Source organism: Talpa europaea, assembly GCF_964194135.1.
Source record: "Talpa europaea genome assembly, chromosome: 11".
Classification (NCBI taxonomy): domain Eukaryota; kingdom Metazoa; phylum Chordata; class Mammalia; order Eulipotyphla; family Talpidae; genus Talpa; species Talpa europaea.
The window spans coordinates 9,717,915-9,744,032 of record NC_140078.1 but is presented as its reverse complement, the minus strand read 5'-3'; the positions used below and the strand labels follow the sequence as shown (position 1 = coordinate 9,744,032).

Below are 26,118 nucleotides of genomic sequence, written 5' to 3'. Positions count from 1 at the left end.
CCTGTGACAGCACTCTGCATCCACCCCTTTTCTGCCCTACCTTTGGCATCCCTTGGGAGCCTCGTTCATTGTTCAAGGCCAAAGTTATCTCCACGCTAAAAGGTCATCCCTTTCTTCCCTGACCTCTGAGATCAGATCTTGTTCACCTCACAGAGATGAACCCCTGCACCAGGATAGGGTGAGACAAAATGGACTTGGTAAAAGGGTCTGTTTTCAGGGACAAAGGGAAAGAGGGTGATCCTTGGCTGTTGCTGCTCTTCACAAAGATCTGTTATTTGTACCTTTTTATTTGTATTAAATAAAGGGTTATTTGTTTTTTAACAAAATCAAATAAGTAGGGGAAATATGTGCTGCTTCACCAAAGAAGGAATCAATGGGGGTTCCTAAGAAGGAGCCAAGTAGAACATATGCCTCAAATTTAAAAACTTGGCAATCCATCACTTCCTCTTCCTGCCTGCCCAGCTTTCAATGTTGATTTCAGGCTGCCTTGTTCTAGCAGGAGGAGGTCAAATAGACTAGGGGGTGGGAGGAACTGCATCCTACATGCAGCTGTCTGCAGCCTGCTAGGGCACTGTCCACAGGTCCCTAATTTTTTTTTTTTTTTAAGATTTATTTTTATTTATTTTATTTATTTATAGAAGCACGGGGTACAGTCAGAAGCACGGGAGGGTGAGAGAATTCACCAGAGCCAGAGCGGGGAGCAGAGCAGGCAGAAGGACCGAAGTACACTGCTGAGGGGAGCAGCGGGCGGCAGGAGAGGTCTGCGCGCCATGCGGGACCCTCCTCCGGTGGCCGAGGAGCAGCCGGGGATCGAACCGGCGCCGCAGAGGCTGCAGGCAGCTTCGCAACCCAGCGCTCAACCGCTGCGCCACCGGGGAGGCCCAGGTCCCTAATTTCTTTGACCTGTCTCCTCCTCTGCAAAATTTAGCATCGGCCTGTTTTAATCCCAGTTTCCCTTATGGATTTATAGAAACATTTCCTTACAGTTTTAACTACCAGCACTGAGTTTTGTTGATACTGGTTTGTGACCTTAATGGCCTAGAGCCTGGTAGCCACCCGACTTGCCAAGCTGCCATCTCCAGGGGAAGGGAGGTGGAAGGAAGGCCGTCTGGGTTTCCCTTGACCTTGACCAAATCGCAGCACCGTTCTGCATCTCTTTCTTACATAAAATGCTGGAAGTTGAGCTGGGCAACACAGCGTTCAGCTGTCTCGACAGATAATGGGTTTCTTCCAAAGGCTGGGTACTTGATCCCTGGCTGGAGACCTGGGCCCTAGTGTCCCCGTGATGCTGAGGCCGCGCCACGGCTGCTAGCAGCGACCTTTTCCGCCGCAGCCCCCTCCCTGCCCCCTCGGTCTTGGAATCCCATCAGAAAAGGAGGAAAAAATCCGTACAACGACTGCTGTTTATTTTCATTTTCCTTATCTGAGGGCGTTTCCATAGTAACAGGCTTCCAGCCGGCCACCCGGACAGCTGGGTGGCTCCAGAGTTCCAACCTCGGGGCTTCCAGGCGCTGCCGGCGCGAGTGTCCTCGGGCCGTCATTGGCCGCTGCCGGCCGAGCCCCTGGTAACCTTGGTAACAGCGCCCGCCCAGGAGTCGCCAGGCCGCGATTGGCCGGCGGCTCCAAAGCCCGTCCGCGAACTCTTCAGGCCATTGGCTCGAGTCACCCCGAAGCTGGCGCTGTGGTTGGTGAGCCTTGAGGTCAGGCAGAGGCAGAGGCAGGGTCAAATGGGGAGAAATGGCGACGGAGCCAAGCCTTGGGTGAGTGATTTCCGAAGGGGTGGAGGTGTGAAGCCACTGCCGCCCGTGGTCGGCCATGACAGCTCCCGAAGGGGCGGGCGGTCCCTTTCTCTGCTGGCCCAGGCCGCCCTCCCCGCGGGGTGGGGGACGCCCCTGCTCCCCGCCAGGTGCCCGGTGAGAGGTCAGAAGCCGGGTCCCCTCTGGCCCTGCATTTTGGACCTCAGGTACCGTGGAGGGCGGCCAGCATCCCAAGACAAAGACTCGGCTTCCAACTACTTACAGGGCAGTGGTGGGCAAGTCACCTGACCTTTCTGAGCCTCAGTTTCTCATCTGTAAAATGGGGACAGTCACCCAGTTTGGGGCCAAGTAGAGGAAACACTCGAACAGGGTATTGCAATAGAGGAATTTATGGAGAGGCAAAAGAACTTGTGTGCATTTGGTAGCCCGTTTTGTGGGTGATAGGATTGAGGCACAGAGTCACTGACTTGCCCAAGATCACACAGCTCGTTTGGGCAGCTGCACGGGTGGCAGTTCTCTGGTACATACCAAGACCCAATGAAAGAAGGGGTGCCTGGAAGTGACTTGTAGATATAAAGTGCTAATCAAATATTTGAAATACAATTTTTTAAAAAAGACCATTTGCCACTTTGACCTTCACGCCCCTTTAAAAGTCCTGGAACCAAATTTCCATCACTGGCCTCTTATCAGGTCTCAACACCAGCGTGTTCCTCCCTTCCCCCAGGGGGTTTTCCTAGCCTCTCAAGCTAAAGTATTCCTCTCTCAGTTTACTCTCTACTTGTCACCCAGTGTTGGGTCTTTGTGACCTTCATTATCTGCCATATCCTAGTAATTTGTTTACCTGTTTATTGTGTATCTCCCCCAAAACAGTGCGGATACATAGTAATAATTACCAGGGTCCAGACTTGAAAAACTGATCCCCTACTGTTTCCTTAAACCCATGTTTTTTTTTTTTTTTTTTTTTAATAATTTTTTTTTTATAGAGGCATGTTTTTATTTGTTTGTTTTTTTGTTTATACAAGCACTGGGTACAGTCAGAAGCGCGGGAGGGTGAGAGAATTCACCAGAGCCAGAGCGGGGAGCAGAGCAGGCAGAGGGACCGAAGCACACTGCTGAGGGGAGCAGCGGGCGGCAGGAGAGGTCTGCGCGCCATGTGGGACCCTCCTCCGGTGGCCGGGGAGCAGCCGGGGATCGAACCGGCGCCCCAGAGGCCGCGGGCAGCTTCGCAACCCAGCGCTCAACCGCTGCGCCACCAGGGAGGCCCCTTAAACCCATGTTTTTCTCCGTAGGCCCATCTTTGGAGCAAGATCTGAGAACTGCCGTCCAGCCTCAAGCCTCGACTTAGTTGGAGCTTGAGCCCTTGTGCCACCTGAGGAGCAGGCTCTCAGACAAGGTGTTGTGACCCCAGAATCTAGACATCGCCCATCTCCCCCATGGCCCTGACAATGCTGAATGAGCTCCTGATTGAGGACCCAAACCCGTCTCTGCTGCTGTACCAGGTTAGCAAGACTGCCCAGTTAGATACCCTCAACTACCAGAGCTGCTTTATGCAGGGCATCTTCGCCCATTTCCCTGAAATCTTGTTTATCCACCGGACCTATAACCCAAGAGGCAAGGTGTTATATACCTTCCTGGTAGATGGACCTCGGGTGCAGCTGGAGGGGCATCTTGCCAGGGCAGTCTACTTTGCCATTCCTGCCAAGGAGGATGCCGAAGGCCTGGCCCAGATGTTCCAGGTGTTCAAGAAGTTTAATCCAGCCTGGGAGAGAGTCTGTACCATCCTGGTGGATCCCCATTTCCTCCCCCTCCCCACCTTAGCTATGGAGTTCCCCGCAGCGGAAGTCCTGCCGTCAGCCTTCCACATTTGTAAGTTCCTCCAGGGCAAGTTCTACCAGCTGTCCCTCGAACAGCCTGTGGAGAGGGTGCTGCTGACCTCCCTGCAGAGCACAATGTGCTCTGCCACGGCAGGCAATCTGAGGAAGTTATATACACTTCTGAGCAACTGCGTTCCCCCAGCCCAGCTGCCAGAGCTGCACTCGCACTGGCTGCTCAATGACCGCATCTGGCTGGCCCACCGCTGGAGAAGCCGAGCTGAGAGCAGCCGCTACTTCCAGGGCTTGGAGGTCACCACCTGCATGCTTAGCCAGTTCTTTGGCACCAGCCCATCCGTGGAGCAAGGCATGACCTCTCTGCTTCGATACATGCAGCAGCACTCTGGAGACAAGGCAAGTTTCAGCCTGGGCTTGAGTCCCCAGAACAGTCATGCTCCCTTGGACATCAGCCCTGAAAACCCCAAAGTGGAGCAGTTGGTAGAAGCCCGTATCCAGCACTCCCTCAATGCCATCTGTACGGGGCCGGCAGCCCAGCTTTGCCTGGGTGAACTTGCTGTGGTCCAGAAATCCATGCACCTCATTGGCTCTGGCTCAGAGAAGGTAAACATACAGATCCTAGAGGACACCCACAGGGTGCAGCCCCAGCCCCCTGCCAGCTGCAGCTGCTACTTTAACCAGGCCTTCCACCTGCCCTGCCGCCACATCCTAGCCATGCTCAGTGCCCGCCGCCAGGTGCTCCAGCCTGACATGCTGCCAGCTCAGTGGACAGCAGGCTGCGCCGCCAGTCTAGACGACATCCTGGGCAGCAAGTGGAGTGAGACCCTGGATAAGCATTTGACAGTGGCTCTGCTCACTGAGGAGGTGGGGCAGCTCTTGCAGCACTGCAGCCAGGAGGAGTTTGAACGGCGCTACAGCACCCTGCGGGAACTGGCTGACAGCTGGATTGGCCCTTATGAGCAGGTCCAACTCTGATCACCTCACCGTCCAGAGGCGTGTACACATGCACACACTCGCATCCACCCCACATACTCACACTGTTACACTTCCACGGGCCCGCCTTCCAGGGAAGAAAGATGAGGCTCTTCCGCAGCCCACCTAAAATGTGTCTAGTTCCCAAAACAAGGAGTCGGCAAAGCTTCCCTGTAAAGGGTCTGGGAGTAAAAATATTTTGGACTTTGCTGACCTCAAGTACAGTCTGTTGTATATTCTTGGGGGGTGGTCGTGGTTGTTGACAACCTCTCCAAAGGGAAAAACCATTATTAGCTCAAGGGCCTTACAAAAAGTCAAACTGACCTCTGCTCTAAGATAAGTGATAAGACACTGGGTGAAATGAGGCCTGCCAGGCTTCCCCAGTCAGGAGATAACTCACCTGACCTCTCTCATGCAAGTGAGCTGGCCTGGGAGGCTTCCCGCAGTGGGAGAGACCCCTCAGGAGAGATAATGCAGTCAGGCCCCCAGCCCTTCCTGCACCCCTTCTTGACATCATTAAAGTTGAATGTTGCCTATTCCAGCACTTGTCCAGTTTCTTTTGTGGACAGAATAAAGGCTTTGGCGGCTCACGCCACCCACGAATCCTGATTCTTTCCCGACCTGATTTTTGAAGCAGTTCTGCCTTTTACTAGCTATGGGGCTTGACTTGAGACAAATCACCTCTCTAAGCCTCAATTTGGCCATCTGTGAGGAGGGGGACCCCGCCCCCAGCGTTGGTAAGATTAAAGGAGAACAGTGTGTGGTGGCTGCATGCCCTGTGAGAGCTCATGTAAGTGTTACTTTTCCTTCTGTGCCCACGGGCCCATCGCCTGCCCTCAGCAGCCTGGGAAATGGAGGACAAGAGAAAAATTTACATTGCTTAAGGCTCAGTAGGAGAAATTTTGATCTTGTCCCTAAACAATGCAAAAGATGCCTCCACTCTACAGGAAGTGCTCCCTGCCTCAGGTGCTCTTAACGACTCAAGCCAGACCAATCTCTTGGCCTAGTGGATCTGGAGAAACTTCCTGGAGTCTGGGCCCTGATGAAGAATTGGCGTTCATGGCAGTGGCTGAAATAACCACCCTGTCCCCTCCCTGCACCCCAACCCTGTCTGCCCAAAAACAATACAGAGAAGCCACCCTATGGTCTGGTGCTATTTCATCCAGCTACAAGCAGGAGCCAGGAGGCTCGCCCCTCCTGGACCTTGCTAGGGGCATCTGCCCAGAGGCTGTGTGTGCATGCGCCTGCTCCCACTGTGCCCCTTCCACAGCCCCCTCTGGCTCCGGATGGGCCATCATGAAAGCTTGAGCTGCCCGGATCAGGTCCTCTTCCCGCAGGCCTGGGACGGGCACGGTGGGGATGCCAGCGATCATCATGGCCAGGGTTAGGATGCAGATGTCAGGTTGGGAGCTGGCCTCCTTCCCCCCTGCCTCAGAGGGCATCGGCAGGACCCCTGGTGACAGCCCACACAGCAGCAGGGGCCCAGGCCTGCTGGGGCCACCCAGGTGGGGAGTTCTGTTTCTGGAGCAGCCATCCTCCCAGCCCAGGCTCTCCGGCTGCCTCGCGTTGGGGAATTTGTGGCAGTATCGGCCGTACTCCTTCTGCCGCAGTGTCTCCCAGCTAGCCCCCCCAGGGCGGCCCCTGGCTTCTGGCACTGCCAAGGCGGGGCCCCAGGCCTGGTTAGCAGATGCCACCTGCTCAGCTTTCTGGCTCAGTGGGCCTAGTCCACCAGAGGCCACCACCACTGGCTCTACAGGACTATAGAGCCCAAGGGACGAGCCTGGAGAAGCAGCCCCACCTGCAGAGACAGGAATGAGATGGAATGTTATTCTTGGTCTCTTGTAGCAGGTAGCCCTGAGGGGCAGGGCATAGGAACAGAGTGTAGGGACAGGAGCAATTAAGATCACCCCGAGAGGACTGTCTAGCGGTTGGAAACTAAGTTTTACTCATACCCACACCCCCGCATTCCCCAACGCTGAGTAGGTGGTAGAGAGATGTTTGTGGAATGAGTGAGCAAGCAAGTGGGTAGCTATCGGAGGGATTCTGGAATGACTTTTCCTCTCTGAGAACTGACTGCAGGCCCAGCTCCCAAAATACCCAGCAGAACCTCTACCTCCCCCGAGCCAAACAGCAGCTCCTCAGGGGAGGTCATACCACCACCCTACCCCCCACTTCCAGGAGCCCCTCTCTCACCTTGGTGGGAAGGCAGAAGGGCTAGATGAGTTTGTGGAGCCATGAAGTAGGACATGGCTGCACCCAAGCCCCTGTTTGTGAGGGAATAGTCTTCTGCCTCCTGCCCTGTGGGCTCCACTCTTCTAGAACATTGCCTCACAGTCCCTTCTCTTTACACCTGGAATCTACTTGACAGCATTGTCCCGTTCATTCTAGAACCTGCATATGACAATGGGGTGGGGTAGGACAAAGAGCACTGGGCTGGAAACTGGGGTTCTAAGTTCTTACCTTTACTTTGAACAAGTCCCTGGACAGTTTTGTTCCTTCATATCCTCATTTGTGAAGTGGGGGTGATGACTTCCCACTACCTCACCAGGAGTGGTGAGGACAAAATGAGATCATATGTATGGAGGCAACTAATGGGAAATGCCAATAAAGGCATCTCATGCTTTGTGCCCTGTGATGTGCGAGAAGGAATATGCTGCACTCCGTCCATCCGACCATCCATTCACTTAGTCCCAGCTCTGGACTTCAGTTTCTCATCAAAGAAGTAAAACCATTGGTCTCGGGCACTAGTTCTCAGTCCAGACTGCATATTAGAATCTCTTGGAAGCTTTTAGAAATCCCAATGAATGCCTCACCTCATCCCATGCCAATTAAATCAGAATCCCAGGGTCAGACCCATCTATCAGTCTTTTTTTTTTTTTCCTTTTTTTTAATTGGGTCTTCCTGTGAGGACCAGAAAACCTGCTAGACAAATTCTTAAAAGAACTGTAACACTCCCATCTATCAGTCTTTATCAACATTCCTCAAGTGCTTTTTATTTTTTAAGATTTATTTATTTATGCATCAAGAACTGGGGTACAGGCCAGAGATGTGGGGGTGAGAAGATTCACCGGAGACAGAGTAGAGAGCAGAACAGGCAGATTGACCAAAGTACACTGCTGAGGGGAGCAGCGGGCGAATCAGGAGAGGTCTGCTGCGCCATGTGGGGAGCTCTTAGGTTGTGTCTTAATCCCTTGCGCCACCAGGGAGGCCCCCTAAAGTGGTTTTAATATGTGTCAAAGCTCAGGGAAATGTTTCTCAAATCTGGCTGTACATTAGAATCTCCACGGGCGTTTTCAGGGGGAAAAATGTGTGTTACCCTCTGGCAAATCAAGTGAGAATCTCTGGAGATTCTCTCTAGGGGCTCAGCATTCTTTGTGTCCTAGATAACAAATGCTCAGTCAGGCTTGGAAACACTGATTTGGCTGATGTCTAAAATGCTTTCTTTTTTGCTGCTACCTGCCAACCCACGATGATTCTAAAAGAAGTGCCCCTCTTGGGCTTCAGGGGCCAGGAGACCCTCCACTATCAGTGTCCGCACTGGCTGAGTTTATTTCTAGTCCTGGCTGGCAGCAGTGTGGCCAACTTCTGACTAACCAGTTTGGGGGCCACGACGCTCAGGAGGACACTGTGGTCCTGCTCAGGGGGCCACAGGTCTTCACTCATACTTGCAGAAATCCTTAAGTCCTTTGGGCAGGTGGAGGCCATCAATGGCCAAGCGGTGCACCACACTCCGCTGGATGACCAGGCGGCACAGCGTCTGCAGGGATGGCACTGTGGAGAGAAGGCCGTCAGAGGCAAGCTGAACTGAGGGTGGGTCTGAGGCCTTGGTCTCCCCTTTGGGTCAATCTGGGCAAGCAGCTTTTGCTCTCCAGTCCCACCCCGCTTCACATGCCACTCAGGTGACTGAGATAAGCTCCTCTTTCACAACACATCAGCCCTGTTTCTGTTACGACACTTAGCGCGCTCCCTTCCCTCTCACTCAGCAGGTTCTGGGCTGTGGTAGAGGCTGATTTAGCTGGTAGTCTCCAGGCCTGACACAGAGCAGGTTCACATAATTCATAAAGTGTGATCAGAGATATAAATAAAGAGCTTAAGAGGGCTATACTGAATGAGACCTCAGGATTAAGAAGCCTTCCATTTGGGGTCCGTGCTGCCTTTAAATTGGCGTGCCAAATCTACGGGTGTTTGGTTAACAAAAGAACACACAATTTGCAAGAGGCCAATCAGTCTAGTACGCCTGCTCTTGGTCACTACAGGAAATATTGTCAAAGCTTACAGGGTACCCTAATCAATCACATCTAGAATGGGTAAACTGAGGCCCAGAACCAGGAATTGACTTGCCCAAGGTCACAAGCAAATGTTGAATTTAGCGTTAGAGTCCCACGTTCTAAACTAATGCCAACAGAGCTGGCTAGGGAGTTCTAGCAGTTTCCTTTCCCCACTGTGGGCGGGGGCTGGATACCTACAGCCATACTCCAGCTGCACCAGGCGCACGCTCTTGGTGGAGGCAAACACGTCCACCACTGCGTAGAGGGGCTGCGTGACCGGCAGCCCCCGGGCGCTGGGGCCCATGTCCTCCCCGTTGATGACGATGTGCATGTCTGCAGTGCCATCTGGGCGCGGGCAGAAGAGAACGCCCAGGCGGCTGCGGCGCGCAGTGGGAGGCAGCACGTTCAGCTCATAGAGCTGGTCCAACAGGTGGCTGTAGAGGCCTGGCCGGCTGCGGCCCACCAGGCGATCGCGGGGAATTCGAAACTGCTCGATGCACAGATACGGCTCCACCAGGAGGGTTGGCGGGCGGCTGGGGGCCGCTGCCGCTCCCTCGGCCTCTGGCCTGCCCTCCCGGGGCACGCGGTTATGATGGCGGGTGATAGCGAAGACCCAGGTGTGGCCGAGGCTGACCAGGTCGGGCATGGAAAACTCGGGCACCGCAGCCAGCCCCGCGGGGTCCAGGGCGGTCAGGCCGAGGCGCAGGTGTCCGCACCAGCCCAGCTCTTTCTCTTCGATCTCGACCAGGAACACCTGGCCCGGGGCCAGCGGTTCGCGACTGAAGCACACGCCGTGGGCGAAGCTCTCGACGCGCGTGGCCCGCGTCCCGGAGGGGTCCACGCGGATGTTGGCGCCGTGCACCCTGTGGAAGCGGGTGGGAGGGGGCGCGGAGCTCGCAGGCCCCCAGGGCGCCCCCAGTTCCCCGGGCTCGAAGACAGCGGCCATCTCCCGGCCATGAGCCCGCCGGCTGGAGCCGGGGCTATTTCGGGCGTGGGGCTCAGATGGCAGCCGCGGGGCACCATGTAAGGTACTGCTCCCCCCACTCCCGTCCCTGCGCTCCGCCCGGGGGTCCTAGCGCCGGCTCAGCCCGCCGGCCGGGCACTGCGCGCCCGGGGCGCCCGGCGGGCCACGCGGGTCAGCTGAGCGCGGGCGCCCGGGGTGCGGCCGGCCAGCCCCGCGGACCCCGACCCCGCGTGGCCAGCCCCACCCCCGCCCGGCCCTCCCCGCCCTCCCCGCCCGGCTGGCTGTGTCCCAGGGGCCCGGAACCCGCCCGTCACGTGACCCCGGAGCCCACGTGACTCCGGGCACACATGACTTCCAGCCGCCCGGCGCCTCCTGGAGAGCAAGGACGCGGGGGAGCCGAGGTGAGGAGACGCCGGAGGCTGGAAGGGGTCCCGGAGCCCTGGCCGCGGAGAAGGCTCGGCGGGTGGGCCCGCGAGGCGCGGCTCCCCTCGCCCGGGGCCCCCCGATGCGCTCCCGCGGCGGCTGCACCCGAGCGCCGAGCGAGCGAGCGCGGCGTAAACAGCAGCCCCGGCTTCCTTCCGCAGATGGTCCGAGCCGCGCTGTCGCCGCCTTTCCTCCTGCTGCTGCTGCTGTCCGGGGCGCCCCGAGGCCAGGCGGCCCCCGACCAGGACGAGGTCCAGTGCCTGCCCGGGCTGGCCAAGCAGCCGGCTTTCCGCCAGTACTCCGGCTACCTCAAGGGCTCCGGCTCCAAGCGCCTCCACTACTGGTCCGAGCGGGTTTGGGGACCCCCGGGGCGGGGTGGGGTGGGGTGGAGGCGATGTCCACCAGGGAGACGATGTGCGTGAAGTCCCCTGAGGGGAGCCTGAGAACAGGGAGCCCTCCACTGGCACCCACTCTGCCCTGACTCCCTTCCCAGGTTCGTGGAGTCCCAGAAGGATCCCAAGAAGAGCCCTTTGGTGCTCTGGCTGAACGGGGGGCCGGGCTGCAGCTCCCTGGACGGCTTCCTCACAGAGCATGGCCCCTTCCTGGTGAGTGGAAAGCAGCTCCTTCCTCCTGGCCCCAGAGAGAGACAAGGAGGACCTCGGGAGTGTTCCCCAGGGTTTTCTTTTCCTAGACCTCAGGCACTTCATCTGGACCACCTCCTCCACCCCGGGGTTAGCGGAAAGTACCCAGCGTGTGGGGCTCTTGGGACTTACTGAGCCTTTTCTTTCCTCCTCAGATCCAGCCAGACGGTGTCACCCTGGAGTACAACCCCTATTCTTGGAACCTGGTATAGCCAGGGCTGTGGGTCCTGTAGGGTGTCTGGGCACTGGGATGAGGTGGGGGGGGGGCCCTCTTCAACTCCTTGCCTCCTCCACTCCAGATTGCCAACGTGCTGTACCTTGAGTCCCCAGCCGGGGTGGGCTTCTCCTACTCCACTGACAAGTTTTATGCGACCAATGACACCGAGGTGAGTCTGGTGTCTGCCCACGTGCCGCACCCTCCCCAGATCTGTAGAGTTGGCACGATGTGAGAAAGAGCCTCTCTTGGAGTCTGGGTTTGACTGTTACGTGCTACGTGTTGTGGTCTTGGCCAAGTCACTTCCTCTGTGCCAACAGGGTGGGTTGGTGTCATTATCTCTGGGATTCTTTCTAGCTCAAATGCCAGTCTCCTGATTCCCTCCATCCTACTGAACCCAGGTGGCCCAGAGCAATTTTGAGGCCCTTCAAGATTTCTTCCGCCTCTTCCCCGAGTACAAGGACAACGAGCTTTTCCTGACGGGAGAGAGCTATGCTGGCATCTATATCCCTACCCTGGCTGTGTTGGTCATGGAGGACCCTAGCATGAACCTTCAGGTGCAGGGCAGCTGCAGGGGAGAAGGGGGGCAACTTGTGGCCTCAGCCTTGTGGTTATCGAGCTCGAACGGGTCATGCCCCCACCCCCCTGCCTTTATCACCTCCCTGGCACTAGCTGGTCTGTCTGTTGATGTGCCTCCTGTGGCAGGAAGTTCACCTGTCAAGTTGCCAACTTGGGTTTCAACTTCCAGATGGCTGCAGGTCTGGGTGTAGGTCAAGGGAGGCTCCTTCTCGCCTTCTGGATGAGCTGAACACCGTGGGTATTTTACAGGGACTGGCTGTGGGCAATGGACTATCTTCCTATGAGCAGAACGACAACTCCCTGGTCTACTTCGCCTACTACCATGGTCTTCTGGGGAACAGGTATGGGAGGGGGCAGTTGGGCAATCTCCAGGGCAGGGCGGGTCAGGCCTGTCCTCTAGGCACCTGGTTTATGAGCACAAGGGGGGGGGTGGGGGCTGGGGTCCCTGGAAGGCTTTGGTGCGGAGAGGCTGAGGGATAGAGATCAGGACTGAGGTGAGGAAGTAAGACAGCTGGTGGCATAGATTCCATCTGCTGTGACACATTTCCCCATCCCCTGGGGTCAGACTGGCCTGATGGGAGATTGGAGGGGGCAGATGGGTTCTCTCCACCCACCATGGGCCTAAGCACTTTCATTCTGACCTCCTACAGGCTCTGGTCTTCCCTCCAGGACCACTGCTGCTCCCAAAACAAGTGTAACTTCTATGACAACAAAGACCCAGAGTGTGTGACCAATGTGAGGTTCTGCCCCCATCACGCACCAGCCCTGACACCCCCAGCCCTGAGAATAGGACCACATCCCCTCCACAGGGACCCCAGACCCATGCCCACTGCTGTCCTGTCCTGCACCTTTCAGTATGGTGTCCTCCAGGACGTGTCTGTTGAGGTGTCTCCACTGCCACTTCCTGTGACTTTCTGGGCAAATCCTATGACAGGGTTTGGTACAGGACTTCACATTTTTCAAACACCCACAGTGTGCCAGGCACCCCACTGAACTATGTACACATAGATTAATCTCCAAGATTCTCCTCCAAGGGAGATGGTGTTGCCCACACTTTCCAGGTGAGGAAACAGGCTGCGAATGCCAACGTCACAGTGCTAGGAAATGGTGGCGTTAGGATTTAGGCGCAGGTCTGGCAGACGCCTTCTGCTGAGCCGTAGTTTCCCTACTTGCGGAAGTTGGCTTGGGGTGATGACAAAGGGTGAAGCATGAGAGCGTGAATCCTGGTGCAAATCGGCGGGGTGCGGAGGCCAGGCTACCGTAAAGCTTGGCTGGGCGTGTCATTGCAGCTTCAGGAAGTGTCCCGCATCGTTGGCAACTCTGGCCTCAACATCTACAACCTCTACGCCCCATGTGCTGGGGGAGTGCCTGGTGATGTGAGGTAGGTCCTGCCCTGGGTCCCTGGGGCCACTGCAGCCCCGCCTGGAGGCTCAGATACCCGCCTCCCACTTGACTTGCAGCTACAAGAAGGACACTGTCGTGATCCAGGATCTGGGCAACCTCTTCACCCGCCTGCCGCTCAAGCGGACGTTACACAAGGTGCGCAGGGGCATGCACCTGCTCCCGGGGCGGGGTGGCCAGAGGAGTGAAGACCCTGACCCACTGTCTGTGCCCCCCTCCCAGGCCCTGCTGCGTTCTGGAGAGAAAGTGCGCCTGGACCCCCCCTGCACCAACACCACAGCCGCCTCCACCTACCTCAACAACCCCTACGTGCGGAAGGCCCTCCACATCCCCGAGCAGCTACCCCACTGGGACATGTGCAAGTGAGGTTCTGGGGTGCTCATGGGGGGTGGCAGATGGCTGGGGCTGGTGGGCATCAGAAGTGCCCAGGGATCCTTTGGCGAGGGTTTCTCAGTGAGGGCACCGGGGGCACGCAGTGGATGACAGGAAACACAGAGGTTCACATCCCAGGCTCTGGAGCTGATCGAGGTCCAGCCAGTTCAGTCACGTGACCACACAGTTGTTGAAAGAGTGGTGACTTTCATGGCATTTTAGTAAATTGACGCCCCCACCCTCAGCCTTGCCTGTTCCCACATGATTCCAGTACCTCCCTGGATTTCCTGAGTGAGAGACTCCTTATGTGAGCCCTTAAGTCCAGCTGGCACGGCAGGTCAGCTCGGATGACTGGTCAGTGCCATACCCCGCCCTATGTCACACGCTGTGGCTGTCACATCTGCTGGCCCCAGAGTGCTCAAGGCCAGTCGCATTCCAGTCACTATAACAACCAGTGTCTCTATACGCTTCTAAATGGGGGTGGGTTGATGACTTCTAAATTCCTGTCAGTCCCAGCCCCCCTCTGAGTGGTGACTCAGGGTGGTGGCGTGCCCATAGAGGAGCCTGAATGCCGCCCATCTGGGGCCTAGGCTGGAGTTTGGGATAGTACAGGGAATCTGATCTGTTGACTTTTTCCCCATCCCCTTCCCGGGGCCTCCCACGTGCTCTGCAGCTTCTTGGTGAATTTACAGTACCGCCGCCTCTACCAAAGCATGAACTCCCAGTACCTCAAGCTGCTCAGCACACAGGTGAGCAAGCTCAGGAGGCCATAGCGTCTTGGCAAGGCGGGGGCCCTGGAGAGCACAGGGGCACTCTGAACAGGGATAACTGGAACTCCAAGAGCTGAGGTCACCTGCCCAAGGCCACGAGGTTGCAGGGTCAGGATTCGAACCCTGCTATAGGAGGCTGAGGGGTCTCATTGGCCAAGGAACCTTTGGAACGAGAAGAGCTAGCAGGGTTTTGTCACAAGTGGGCCAGCGGGGGTTCCAGAGAGCACAGTGATCAGTGCCTGCGCTGAGGTCAGATTGCCTGGGTGCAAGTGCTTTTTCTTGTGGTGTGATCCAAGGCAAGGAGACTTCCCATCCATTAAATGGGGTAAATAACAGTATCTACCTTCAGAGGACAAGCATTTGGCAGAGCACCAGGCTTGTGAGTAGTCAGAGTACACGAGGATTTCCTGGTTCATGTTATTTACCTGAACCCTTGAATTCCCTGAGGGCAGGGCTTGAATTAGGGATGAGCTGTGGCCTGGGCTAGTCCAGAACCTTCCCCCTCCCACTCTAGAAATACCGGATCCTGCTATACAACGGAGATGTGGACATGGCCTGCAATTTCATGGGGGATGAGTGGTTTGTGGATTCCCTCAACCAGAAGGTGAGGCAGGGATCCAAGCCCCCGGGGGTGAGGCCAGGCGTGGGTTAGGGTGGCCGTGCCTGGCATTGTGGATCTGGAGGACAGAGGGGCTAATCTGAGGAGCTCCCAGCCCCTGGGGTCCTGCTGGCTGCTGTGAGAGCACGGGGCCGCTGCAGGCTGCTAATCTTTCCGGTGCGGCAGGTGGAGGTACAGCGCCGGCCCTGGTTAGTGAACTACGGGGACAGCGGGGAGCAGATTGCTGGCTTCGTGAAAGAGTTCTCCCACATCGCTTTTCTCACCATCAAGGTAGGGCTGGTGAGCGCTGGCTGGGGCTAATGGACAGGACCCATCCATCTCCTCCTCCTGGCTCCCTTGTGTGCTGAGTTACCATCTGGCTCTATAAGAGCAAGCTTTATGGGGGTGATGGGAAGAATGGAGGGCTGGGGGTGGAGAAAGGTCACCGGCTAGAGGGATTCAGTGGCATGAGGGAAGTATGAAGGGGCAGGGGATATAAGGGAGGTTACCTGTTGGGGGCAGAATCTCACAAAGCTTTCTCCTTTGTCCAGGGCGCTGGCCACATGGTCCCCACTGACAAGCCCCAGGCTGCTCTCACCATGTTCTCCCGCTTCCTGAATAAGGAGCCATACTGATGACCTCGGGGCCAGCCCTCACTGCCTGACCCAGCCCCTCCCAGCCTCTCCTGCTAGAAAGGAGATCCTCCTTTATGCAAAACACCCCTGCAGGACAGGTCCCTGCCCCCCTGCAAAGCCCTGTGGATTCCAGACGGGGCCCCAGTGCCTCTCATAGACAGCACTTTATTCCTGATTGGGGTGGGGTCTGGCTGCCTCCCTGCTTTTAGAATGCACTGATCCCACCCCAAAAACAACAGAGCTCAGGGCAGCCCACTGGAGGGAGATGCTGGACTATAATTGATGGACTGACCGTGATGATGGAATTAAATTGGGTACAGCTTAAAACCCTGTCTTCTCTGTGGCACTGGGGGTTAGGGAGGACACTAGGCTGTAAGGGGGTGAGAGGTACTGGAGTCCTGAATGCAGCTGCCGGAGTGGAGGTGGAGGGCTCAGACGGCTGCCGTGGAAGGCGGTGGGGCGCTGGATGCCTGGGGCTCCCTGGTGTCAGCAGCTCGGTTCTTCTCAATCACCTCTCGCAGCCCTTTTGCAAAGTGAAGGTCAGCCCCGATGGTGAGGTAGCCCTGTGCAGTGGGGGAGAAAGAACTACTCACTCCGTTACCGAGGCTAGAGTTTAGTAACAGAGGCTGAGTCCTTGGTTGCTAGGATTATCAGTCTCTAGTGGGAGAAGTGGAGCAGCAAAGTGGTTTTCATAACTGTGTGAAGAGTGCTGAAAAATAGCCTGCAGGAACATGGCCTGTGGGCATCAAGGAAGGCTTCCTGAAGGAGGTGACCTCTTCCCTAAGACTTGAGAGATTAGCTAGCAGCTTTGGGAGTGGAATCAGGGAGGCGTGTGCAAAGGACCAGAAGAGTGATGTAAGATTAAAATGGAGGGGGGCATGGATAAGGAGCTGGTTTCAGGTCATGGAGGGCTCTGGGGGGCGGGGAGGCTCTGCCCGCCTGCCCTGTCATGCCCACTCACTGCATGGTTTGTCACCACCTCGCGCACAAAGTTGATCCCCTCAGGTAGCGGGATCTGCACTCCACGCCAGGTCTGCTCTGTGGGTGGGAACAGCAAGCTCAGTCTGGGCCCACACAGTTCCCCTCGCCTTTCCTCCTCCCTCCCCACACCCCCAACCCTACCATTGATCATGGGCATCACCCCAATCTGCAGCATGGTCTTCAGAGGTGCCTGCAGCGGGATCAGCTGGGAGGGAGGCGGAAATGAAGTCAGGGCAGTGAGTAGAGGGTGGGTTGCTTGGCTGCCCGCCCAGCTCCGGGGCCCACCCAGCCGCCACTCACTGCCAGAGACTCCAGTGCGGAATGATTTGAGTAGATTCGGAACCTGTGGGAGAGAAAGAAGTGTCTGGAAGCTCCCCTTCCTTAGCCCACCATGACCTACCCTTAGGAGCCCCTTAGTCCCCCATCACCTTTCTATGGATGACATGCCAGACTCCTGCTGATGGTTTTGCACGTTAATTTTTATTTAACGAAACTGACAGTAAACATGTTTATCTACCAAAACTGACAGGTGATAAACATGTTTACGAGGTTAAACATTTTAAAAATATTTTATAGTGCCAACTGATTTAATCTTCATAACACTACAAGGCAGGCGCTGTTGCAAAATGCACTTTATAGTTGAGGCAAATGAGAAGCAGGGAGGTGAAGTCATTGGCCTGAGGTCCCACAGCTGGAAAATGGCGGACCCGACTTCCAAAATGTAGACTTTTAACCACTACCCTGCGCCATCTCATTTAGCCCCGGAGTCGCCTGTCCGATCGGGCTTCCTGTAAGTGATCTGTCTCAGCGCTGTGTGTGTGTGTGGCCACTCGCTCCTGGTGGCCATAGGAATGTGGCTCATGCCACTGGGAAGGAGTAAATGTGTTCATTTAAATGTGGCCACGTGTGACTAGTGTCTACCGTAATGCATAGCGCAGCCCCTCCAAGTCGAGTGACTTTCACCTCCACGTAGGAAGAAAAAGAAGTTTAGAAAGATAAAATGAGTTGTCTCGAGATCACCCAGCTAAGGTGTGCTGCGACCGCTGCCAAAACCCATGCTGGGCGCTCTGCTGTGTGACTGTGGACTTGTCGCTTAACCTTGCTGTCTGTCTGGTCATGTCATCACACCTGTTCTGCCTGCCTCCTGGTGGCCAGGGGGATGCTGACAAGTGACACGAGTAAAGCGAGTGAAGTGCATTTTAAGATTGAGAGCCCAGCTCTCTAGTGGCCTTTCGGTGTGACTGCATCTTAGCTCTCCAGCTAAGGCAGGTGTGAGGGTCCCAAGCCTTCTGAGGTCAAGGGCTTGCCCAGCCCCACCGACCCGCCTACCTGCGCAGGTCCAGCTGCATGCGCAGCGCCTTCCCCTGGAGCGACATCCTGGCACTGAGCCGCAAGTCCTGCAGGTAAGTGGGGAGGGGGTGTTACTGATCCCAAGGGTCCATAGGCCGCTTCTCCCTGACCCTCGGCAGCCCGCACTCTAATGCCCGCACCATGGTCATGCTGGACAGCTGGACCTCGGGCTGGTCAGGCGGCACCAGGGCGATGGTGACGCTGGCGGTGACAGACACTGTGGTGCCGGAGGGCTTGATGGTGCAACGCGGTGGGGTCAAGACCCGCAGCTCCAGCTTCAGCGGGGAGTCAATCACTGCAGGGCTCTGAGGACAGAGCAGGGAGGAGGACAGGTCAAGTCCCAGATCTGTGGCCACTGGGAGCACAGAAACTGGAAAACATGAAGACTGGGGTGGCTTCTCCAACCCTCCGGAACTGTGTGCAGCCTTTGCACACTTGCTCACACCAAGGAATGGCTGATTCTAGGCATGTCTCCTTTCTGCCTCCCTACGTTACAAATATTCAGGATCTGTCTCTAATCTCGGCTCTTAGGGACAGTCTGCACTAACTGTCCTAACTCCCACCAGACTGCCCTGTCTGCAGGCAGTGTAAGAGTCCCTGCAGATGCCCACACTGACCAAGTGCTTACTCTTCACCGCACACTTCACATGTGTTAGTAGCTCAATGCAACCTCGCGGTAGCTATGAGAAGCAGGTAAAATTATTCTCATTTTTGAGCTGGAGATATTGCGGCACAGCAAAGTCAAACAATCAGTCCAAGGTTTTATGGCTTTCTGGTTGCCAGGGAGTCCATGCTGGTGACAGTGCTGAGTTGTCAACTCCAATGACAACAGCAATCACAGCAGGAAAGAGGATCGTAGGGTGTACAGAGCTCTCCCTGCACCAGGTGTTGATCTTCATGCTTATCATGCATGAATTCATTGATATTCAGACACCCCCGTGAGCTTGTGTGGTGCAGAAGAGAAAGCCAGTGTGATCTTGAATCACACAGATTCGAATCCAGGGTCAAGTCCCAGCTCTGTCATTTATAAAACTGAACCGAGGCTATATCCTTGAATGGCCACTTAACTATTTCTTCACCTCCCACCCCTGCCCCCACTAAATAAGGGAAAATAAGTGAAAAGAACATATCAGTGGGTGTCCAAGCCCCTGTGCTTGCAGAGGGTGGGTGCTCACCCATCCTCATCATGGCTCTGCGAAGGAGATGAGCAGGAGGTAGCAAGCTCCCTTCGTAGATTTGGGAACAGGGAAGGCAAGATGAGGGATTTGGCCTGGGTGAGTGGCCAGCCTTTTGTCTACTCCATGGCTGCCTAGGGCCTCTGCCTCACTAGCCATGCACCCTGTCCATGCACCGAGCCCCCAGTACTCACCAGCAGGACGATACTCCCTAAGTAGGAGGCCCTCAGAACTATGTCCAGATCATGAGGCACCTGGACAGGGGGTTGGGGGAAGGCAGAGTCATTGTGAGCTCCATCACAGGCTCCCTCTTGCCCACCCCACAAGTAGGCCTTGGCATACCTTGTCCCCCACCAGTGATAGCTGTAGGACCCCTGCCCGGAAGTAGCTCTCCAAAGCAGAATCAAAGAAGAATTCAGAGAAAGCCACGTACACCATCCGCTCCTCTTCCTGCAGCTGGGGCTCCACCGCCTGGTTGGGCAGGCTCCAGTTCCACTCTGATAGAGGAAAGAAGGCCCCCTGGGGTTGGGGGTCAGGGTCAGAGCCAAGGCAGATTGGCCCAGATGTCTCCCAGTCTCATGCCAGGCACCTAGGGGTGGGGGGAGAACTGGACCCAGCTGGGGTCCTTGGGGAACTCACCAGCACAGTTCTTAAAAAGCATTGGAGGGAGGGCAGCTGCAAGGGGCAGTCCCAGTAGGGTGGAGAAGGGAGGCACAGGGAAGGGTTCAAGGAGGAGGTGGCATTTGAGTAGACCTTGAAAGCTAGATGACTACAATAGTAATTATGTAGTAATTCTTCCATGCCCTTGACATAGGCCAACTCCTTCAATCCACATCACAACCCTGTAAGACATGTTTTCTGACTGTCCTATTTCCATTTATATATTAGCAGGAGACAGGCACAGAAAGGTGAAGCCATTTGCTTCAGGTCACACAGTAAGTGGATGGTGAGCCAGGATGTGAATTTCAGGCATTCCAGCTCCAGCCCATGCTCTGGAACTGTACTACCACACTGGGAGGAGCAGAGGTATGCTCACATACCAGGTGTGTGGCCTTGAGCAAGTGATGTCACCCCTGAGCAAATCTCCACACCCCTAAAATGAGCATGTTAGTGCCTGACTCAGGGTTATGAGAAGGTGAAATGTGCACAGAGTTCCATGCCCCACTTCTTCAGAGGAGACGGGGAAAGGCAGGGCATGAGCAAAGGCTCTGTGGCAGGAAGTGAGGGCGTATGGGAAAGCATAGTGGCCGAGGTACAGGGGGAAGTTGGGGAGGTGGGTCCAGAAAAGATTGAGCAGGCTCAAATGCCAGGTGCTGGAGGCTGAGCCCAAGGCGTTCTCAGCAATGGGATGTCCTCCTCAGAGCCCAGCCTTAGGAAGCTAACATCAGCAACATAGGAGAAGGAGGGAGTCTGGGCAGAGGTGACACACACACCAGCCAGAGCGCTCACCCGGAAGTCCATGTTCAGGTTGCTGGCGGACACCACAGGATCCTTCAAGAGGGAGTAGTCAATGCCAACATGCTTGTCCACAGCGCTGCGCACTGCGGGGAGGCCTTGTGTCACTCAAAGCTGTGTGATGCTGGGTAACATGCTTAACCTCTCTGGGCCTCAGTTTCTCATCCATGAAATGGTGACTATAATACTTCCTTTATAAGGTTGTTGTGAGGATCGAGTCAGTCTTATGTAGAAAACACTTAGTGCCTGGTGTACAGCGAGTGCTCAACAAGGTTAGCTATTGTTATTTTTATCCCACTACTTTTACATTCATGGAATCACTAAGCAAGATGGCAACAAAATCCCCAGTTGGTTTCCCCTCCTGCCTCCTTCCCTCCCATGCCCTGTGTGTGAGTAATGATCTCTGCCCCACACTACCCAGGTCACAGCTTAAGAAAAGGGAATCTGTGTTAATTGAGCACCTATTAAGTGATGAAGTCAAACACACATTGACCTGGATGACCATCCCCCCCAGGAAATCTTCACAGCAACCCCAAGGGCAGGCAGGGCCCAGAGAAAAGTCAGCACTTAGCTGGGGGCACACACGTGCAGGCAGCAGCCATGTGTGAGCTCAGGACTGTTCCACAGCACAGCCAGCCTGGGGAGGGGTCCACCCTGGGATGCTGCCTGCCAGCGGCACACCCAACCTCCTCATCCCTCTGCAGCTCCAGGGCCTCGCCCAGAGCTCCTCGCCCTGCCAGTGTCAACTCACCAGGCATGGTGTCCAGGAGGGAGTTGAGTAGCACCATCCCTGTGTGGTAGAGGACGGGGCAGATCTGGGAGAGGGAGGGAGTCACGGAATTCAAAAGAGAAGGCACACCTGCCCTCACTGTCCCCCCACCTGCCACTGCTCACACCTGCTGGTTGAGGAGGAAGCGCATCCCTGAGGTGATGAATGTGGAGAGGAAATCATACACCTTCCTGTGAAGAGAGAAGCCAGGTGAGCCCGAACTCTGCCCAACCCCAGTCCAGGCCCAGCAGCAACCACAATGACCAGAGAGATGGTGGCGACACCTGAGTTTCCCCCTGGATTGCCAGCTCCTTAATGGAGGTTTTCCAGGTCTCGACCCGAATGCCCCCTCCAGTGGATGTTAAGGCCTCCTCACCTCCCGCTGCAGCCAGCAGCCGAATGAATCTGCCCACAGTTCCTACTCATGCCCTCCCTTCTACCCTCAGACCTCCTGCTCTGGACTCCCCCTTTCTGGGTATAGGTGCTTCCTCTCCAGGAAGTCTTCCCAGACTCCCACCTCAAAGTCCCCCTTCTTGACCCAAAATCTGGAGCCATTATTTTTGGTATTGGTAGTAAGAATTACCAATTATTAAGAACCCAGTGCATGCCAAACTGTACACACTCATTCTCACAATTGCCCTTACCTAAGTGACTGTTCACTTATATGCCAGGTTCTGCTCATACTGTGTTAATATATGTAAAAAATATATAAATGTTACATCTATTAACACAAATAGCCCTTACAACATCTTGCAAAATAGGTCATATTAACTGAAGCACGGAGCTCTAGTGACTTGCCCAAGGCCACACAGCCAGGACGTGGCACTGAGATCTGGACCCACTGAACTCCCAAAGCTGTGCACTGTGCATTGCGCCAGCAAAGGGGTTGCACTGGGGTTGGGGACAGGACGGGCTTACTTGAAGGTTCCCCCAAAGGCTGCATGCATCCTGGAGACATAGGCTTGGCAGGAAACGTTGGACACTTTGATCCGGCCGGTGGGATCCCGGGAGAGCTTCAGACCAGTGTGGATGGACACACCCTCGGCAGATGCGTTGATATAGCCTCCATCATAGCTGCCAAGGGATGGGGGTGCTCAAGCATGGAGCTTGTCTGAGTCTTCACTACCCTCCTCCCTAGAACATGGGGCACCTGACCCCCACCCATCATGTTACCTCTTCAGGCTTCACTTCTGCAGGGTGCCACACAGACTACCAAACCCCACAAAGTGGGTATTATTGTCTTCATTGTACAGATGGAGAAACTGAGACTCAGAAAGGCTAAAGGATTACCCAGAGTCCCACAGGCCCTCCTGATTCACCCGCCACTGCCCTGAGGGTGCCAGATCCTCACAAGAACCAGTAGACAAGCTGTCTCCGGAAGCGCAACCCCAAGGAGGCGTTGGTGATTTGTAGCATCAGCTCCTGTTCTGGCTGGAAATGGAGCTCAGAGGATGTCAGCTGCAGCTCTGTGACTTTCACCCTGCGGGAGGCCTCAAAATCAGACTCAGGACCAAGAAGAGGGGGTCCGCACCAGCCACGGGAAATTCAGTTCGGGCAGGGGAAGGTGAGGTGGGTGAATGAATTCTTCCGTTTGCCCTCAGTGCTCCACCTGGATTTGGGTGACTGGAACTTGGACTTACTTGGCTGATGCATTAGCTCCCTCTGATCCAGGTATTCAAAGGGCGCTTCACCCCGTCATGTAGAAGTTTGGTTACTTGCACCCCCTTCCCTCCCACAGCCTGGGGTGGCTAGACCTGGTCTTTGGATTTTTGCCTCCATTCTTTAAGCTCCATATCCAAATCCCCCTACCCCTCCCTCCTGCACCCGAAATCTTTATATCCTGTTCCCCTGACCGGTCTCGGTGCCCTGGACCCCACTCTCGTTCATTGGCGGAATTTTTGACTCGCCTCTCGGGGTCCTTTGGCTGCGCCTTAAATCGACGGGTCTGCTTTGCTCTTGTGGCCTCACCTGCATTTTCTAGCCCACCCCACACCCCACACCCCCGACTGCCTGGTCCCACCTGTATTGGCGGGTTTGACCTTTATCTTCTCAGCGGCACCCCAATTCCTTAAGTCCCGCCTCTTCGATTTGGCCCTGCCCCACCCTCTCTGCGGCCCCTCCGGCGAGCCGGCCGGGCTCCCCAGCCCCCCCCCCCCCGCGCCCGAGGCCCCGCCCCAGGGGCCGCCTTCAAGCACCCCGCGCGGCCTCCCCCACCCCCGGCGCCACCAGCTCCCCCACATACTCGGAGATGTTGTAGTAGAAGTGGCCCTCTCTGCCCCGCAGGTCGGGGATCGTGATGGTCTCCAGCTCTTGCTCCAGAAAGCGCAGCCCCTCCTGCTTCACTGAAGCATCGGGGAGACCCTCAGCTCCCGCGCCCTCCGCTGGGGCGACCCCCCACTCCCACACGCCCGGATCCCCCGCCCCGGGCCTTACCCAGCTCCAGCGCCTTGGAGGTAACGCGGATCTTGCAGCCCGGGAGCTCAGCCCGAGCTCCCGCCAGCAGCGCCAGGAGGAGGGTCCCGAGCAGGGCCATGGCGGGGGGCTGGGGGCGGGGAGGTCGCGGGAGTCCGGGGGCGGCTCAAGCCCCCTCCTCGCAAGCCCGCCTGGAGGAGGGGACGGGCCCGGACCGCTGCCCTCGTGACCCTCCCCGGGGAGCTGGGGCCCAACAGCGTTGCCTCCCCTTGGCGGATGCGAACACAGGTCCCGAGGCGACGCGCTCTCTGCTCCCCGCGGGCTTGGGGCTCGCGGGCGGGGCGCACCCTCGGTTTTCTCGTGCAATCGCCGCGAGAGAAGTTTGGGCCGCCAGGGGCCGGCACCCCCTTCCCCGACATCCTCCCCTTTTAGCCCAGGGCAGAAGCGGCTTCCACGTTACCATGGAGACCGCTGCACGCGCACTCCGGGGGGGGGGGCGGCTCGCGGTCTCCCCGGCCCCGCGCCCGCCAGGAGGGCGCTGCCGGCCGCCTCGGCCCCGGGCCTAAGTCCCCCCTGCCGGATTCTGCCTCGCGCCCCCCACCTCAGCTCCCTGCTTTAGGGGAGCCCTTCTCCACCCCGGACTCAGTGGACCACGCGGCTCAATGAGGGCGTGGGGGGGTGGGGACGCGCCCCAACTCACTCTGCGGTGGCACTGGGAGCCCAGGCGGTCCCGTGGGGCGGCGGGCAGCTCCGGGCTCCGGGCGGCGGGTCTGGCGGGCAGCGCCGTTCCAGCCGCCCTTATAAAGCCGGCCTTCCCGACCCCCCTTCTTTCTCCCGCTCTCCCTCCTTCGGCGCTCGGGAGGGGACGGGGCGGGACGCTGGCAGCTCGGAGGGTGGAGAGGGCTGTATGGAGCCCCGTGACAAGCCTGGCTTGTGTCAAGCCAAGTGGGGGGGACCCACGCCGAGGGGAGGGAGGGAGGGGCAGGAGTCGGCCTACCCAGCCCCCAGATCCCCTGGTTCACTAGGTCTTGGGTTCAAATTCCAATTACTCATCTCTTCCTGCAGGATCCTGGGCAAGTCACAACGTGGGTCGCTCAGCCTCAGTTTCCTCATCCAGCAAAATCTGATGAGAGCAGGAGCTGCCTCTGGGGCCTTAAGGGCTGCTCAGGGCAATGCACAGTCAAGGCCAAGGGCGCGTTTTATCCTCTCCCACCCCCCTTCCCTCTGCAGACCTCTCCTCGCTGGGTTTCGCTGCAGGACTCCACCTGTCTCTACATCACTACCTGGGGGCCTGAAGGACCCAGAGGCCTCCCAGGGGCTTCCAAGCAAGGGTGAACAGCCAGGGAGGAGCAGCACAGAAGCCCGGAACACCCCAAAGGCAGATTGGGTGTTTTCCAGGAACTGTGGAACTGTGGATTTTTGATGAACTTTTGAAACTGGATTCTCTGCATCATCCCCCAACCACTGCCCCCCCCCCCACACACACACACTGTGTTCCCAGCTTTCAGGACAGGAATGGAATAGGTGTTTGCTACCTTTTTGTTGCCAAATGGGTGAGAAAGAAAAGGAAGGAGAAGCCAGGATGATTGATGTCCCTGGAACATGTATTTTGTTAGCGTGCAGCCAGGTGGGATGAACCACTGACTGTCTCCCTTCCCAGGAACCCCCATCAGCAAACCTGGATGGCTCTTCAGCCTAGATCTAGATTAAGTTATTTAACCTTCTCAACAACTGGCGAGGTTGACACTATTATGAATCCTCTCTACCAGGAAACTGGAGGCAACCTTATTGGGGGACCCTTCAACTGTTCATGGAAGGGAGCTGGTGGGATTTTATAGCTCAGTAGTTAAGGGCTTAGATTCTTGTGTCCACAGACCAGGGTTCAGATCCTAGGCTGTCCGTTTTTAGGTGTATAACCTTGGACCCCTTACTTAAGCTCTGAACCTCCATTATCTTATTTGCCTCATCTGAGCCTCGATTCCCTCATCCTAAAATGGAGTTGACTTAAGGTTATTGCTTGCATCCCTGGTGGCGCAAGGGGTTAAGTACAGCACTATGAAGCCATCCACAGCCTTTGCAGCACGAGTTCGATCCCCTAGCCGGCCAGGGAGGTGACCCACATGGTGCAGCAGACCCCTCCTGTCTCGCCTGCTGCTCCCCTCAGCAGTGTATTTCAGTAGATCCGCTTGTTCTGCTCCCTGCTCTGTCTCTGGTGAATCTTCTCACCCCCGCCCCTGCACCTCTAGCCTGTACCCCAATTCTTGTATTTATAAATAAATAAATCTTTAAAAAAGAATAAATTAAACAGGCTTAGCACATGGCACACCATTAAATGCTAATAAATAAATGCTAACTGTTATGACAGGGACAAAGACCAGAAGCACCCCAGGGTGTAGGGGAGGACAGAGAAAAAGCTGCTGCTATCCAGATGAGGAAGTGCCTGTATGACCTTGTACTCTAGTAACCCTGCTATTCTTGGAGCTCAAGCAGAAAACCTGGATGGATGTCTGATTTCTTTCCTCTCCACCCCCTTTTAAAAAAAAAAAAAAAGAT

At 56.3% G+C, this 26,118-nt stretch overlaps 5 protein-coding genes across 8 annotated transcripts; 2 read left to right on the top strand and 3 right to left on the bottom strand.

Annotated features, from left to right (window-relative positions):
• Window positions 1-3,184: 3,184 nt before the first annotated feature.
• ZSWIM1 (zinc finger SWIM-type containing 1) lies at window positions 3,185-4,561 on the top strand (the record flags this gene model as incomplete). Its single annotated transcript, XM_084246912.1, has 1 exon — window positions 3,185-4,561. Exon 1 carries the CDS (start codon window positions 3,191-3,193, stop codon window positions 4,559-4,561), a length of 1,371 nt encoding a protein of 456 aa, XP_084103038.1. The 5' UTR covers window positions 3,185-3,190.
• A 1,163-nt stretch (window positions 4,562-5,724) lies between these two features.
• On the bottom strand, window positions 5,725-6,806 carry SPATA25 (spermatogenesis associated 25; the record flags this gene model as incomplete). The annotated part of the gene is made up of 2 exons (XM_084248341.1): window positions 5,725-6,356; window positions 6,752-6,806. The coding sequence occupies 2 exons, from the start codon at window positions 6,804-6,806 to the stop codon at window positions 5,725-5,727; spliced, it is 687 nt and encodes a 228-aa protein (XP_084104467.1).
• Window positions 6,807-8,213: 1,407 nt separating this feature from the next.
• NEURL2 (neuralized E3 ubiquitin protein ligase 2) lies at window positions 8,214-9,772 on the bottom strand (the record flags this gene model as incomplete). The annotated part of the gene is made up of 2 exons (XM_084248042.1): window positions 8,214-8,329; window positions 9,025-9,772. The coding sequence occupies 2 exons, from the start codon at window positions 9,770-9,772 to the stop codon at window positions 8,214-8,216; spliced, it is 864 nt and encodes a 287-aa protein (XP_084104168.1).
• A 365-nt stretch (window positions 9,773-10,137) lies between these two features.
• Window positions 10,138-15,423, top strand: CTSA (cathepsin A; the record flags this gene model as incomplete). Of its 2 annotated transcripts, XM_084246802.1 has the most annotated exons (15): window positions 10,138-10,191; window positions 10,375-10,556; window positions 10,707-10,818; window positions 11,010-11,060; window positions 11,154-11,240; window positions 11,470-11,625; window positions 11,897-11,988; window positions 12,298-12,382; window positions 12,937-13,028; window positions 13,108-13,186; window positions 13,271-13,410; window positions 14,094-14,169; window positions 14,705-14,794; window positions 14,975-15,079; window positions 15,340-15,423. In XM_084246802.1, the coding sequence occupies 15 exons, from the start codon at window positions 10,138-10,140 to the stop codon at window positions 15,421-15,423; spliced, it is 1,485 nt and encodes a 494-aa protein (XP_084102928.1). The 2 variants fall into 2 exon arrangements, with proteins under 2 accessions (XP_084102928.1, XP_084102929.1); XM_084246803.1 differs by lacking the exons at window positions 10,138-10,191; window positions 11,010-11,060.
• Window positions 15,424-15,689: 266 nt separating this feature from the next.
• Window positions 15,690-23,686, bottom strand: PLTP (phospholipid transfer protein; the record flags this gene model as incomplete). 3 transcript variants are annotated; one of them, XM_084247949.1, is made up of 15 exons in its annotated part: window positions 15,690-15,986; window positions 16,385-16,461; window positions 16,546-16,609; window positions 16,705-16,747; window positions 17,734-17,801; window positions 17,895-18,059; window positions 19,124-19,183; window positions 19,272-19,448; window positions 20,379-20,470; window positions 21,136-21,199; window positions 21,281-21,344; window positions 22,072-22,227; window positions 22,505-22,633; window positions 23,396-23,495; window positions 23,587-23,686. In XM_084247949.1, the coding sequence occupies 15 exons, from the start codon at window positions 23,684-23,686 to the stop codon at window positions 15,855-15,857; spliced, it is 1,491 nt and encodes a 496-aa protein (XP_084104075.1). In that variant the 3' UTR covers window positions 15,690-15,854. The 3 variants fall into 3 exon arrangements, with proteins under 3 accessions (XP_084104075.1, XP_084104076.1, XP_084104077.1); XM_084247950.1 differs by lacking the exon at window positions 22,072-22,227; XM_084247951.1 differs by lacking the exons at window positions 22,072-22,227; window positions 22,505-22,633.
• Window positions 23,687-26,118: the final 2,432 nt, after the last annotated feature.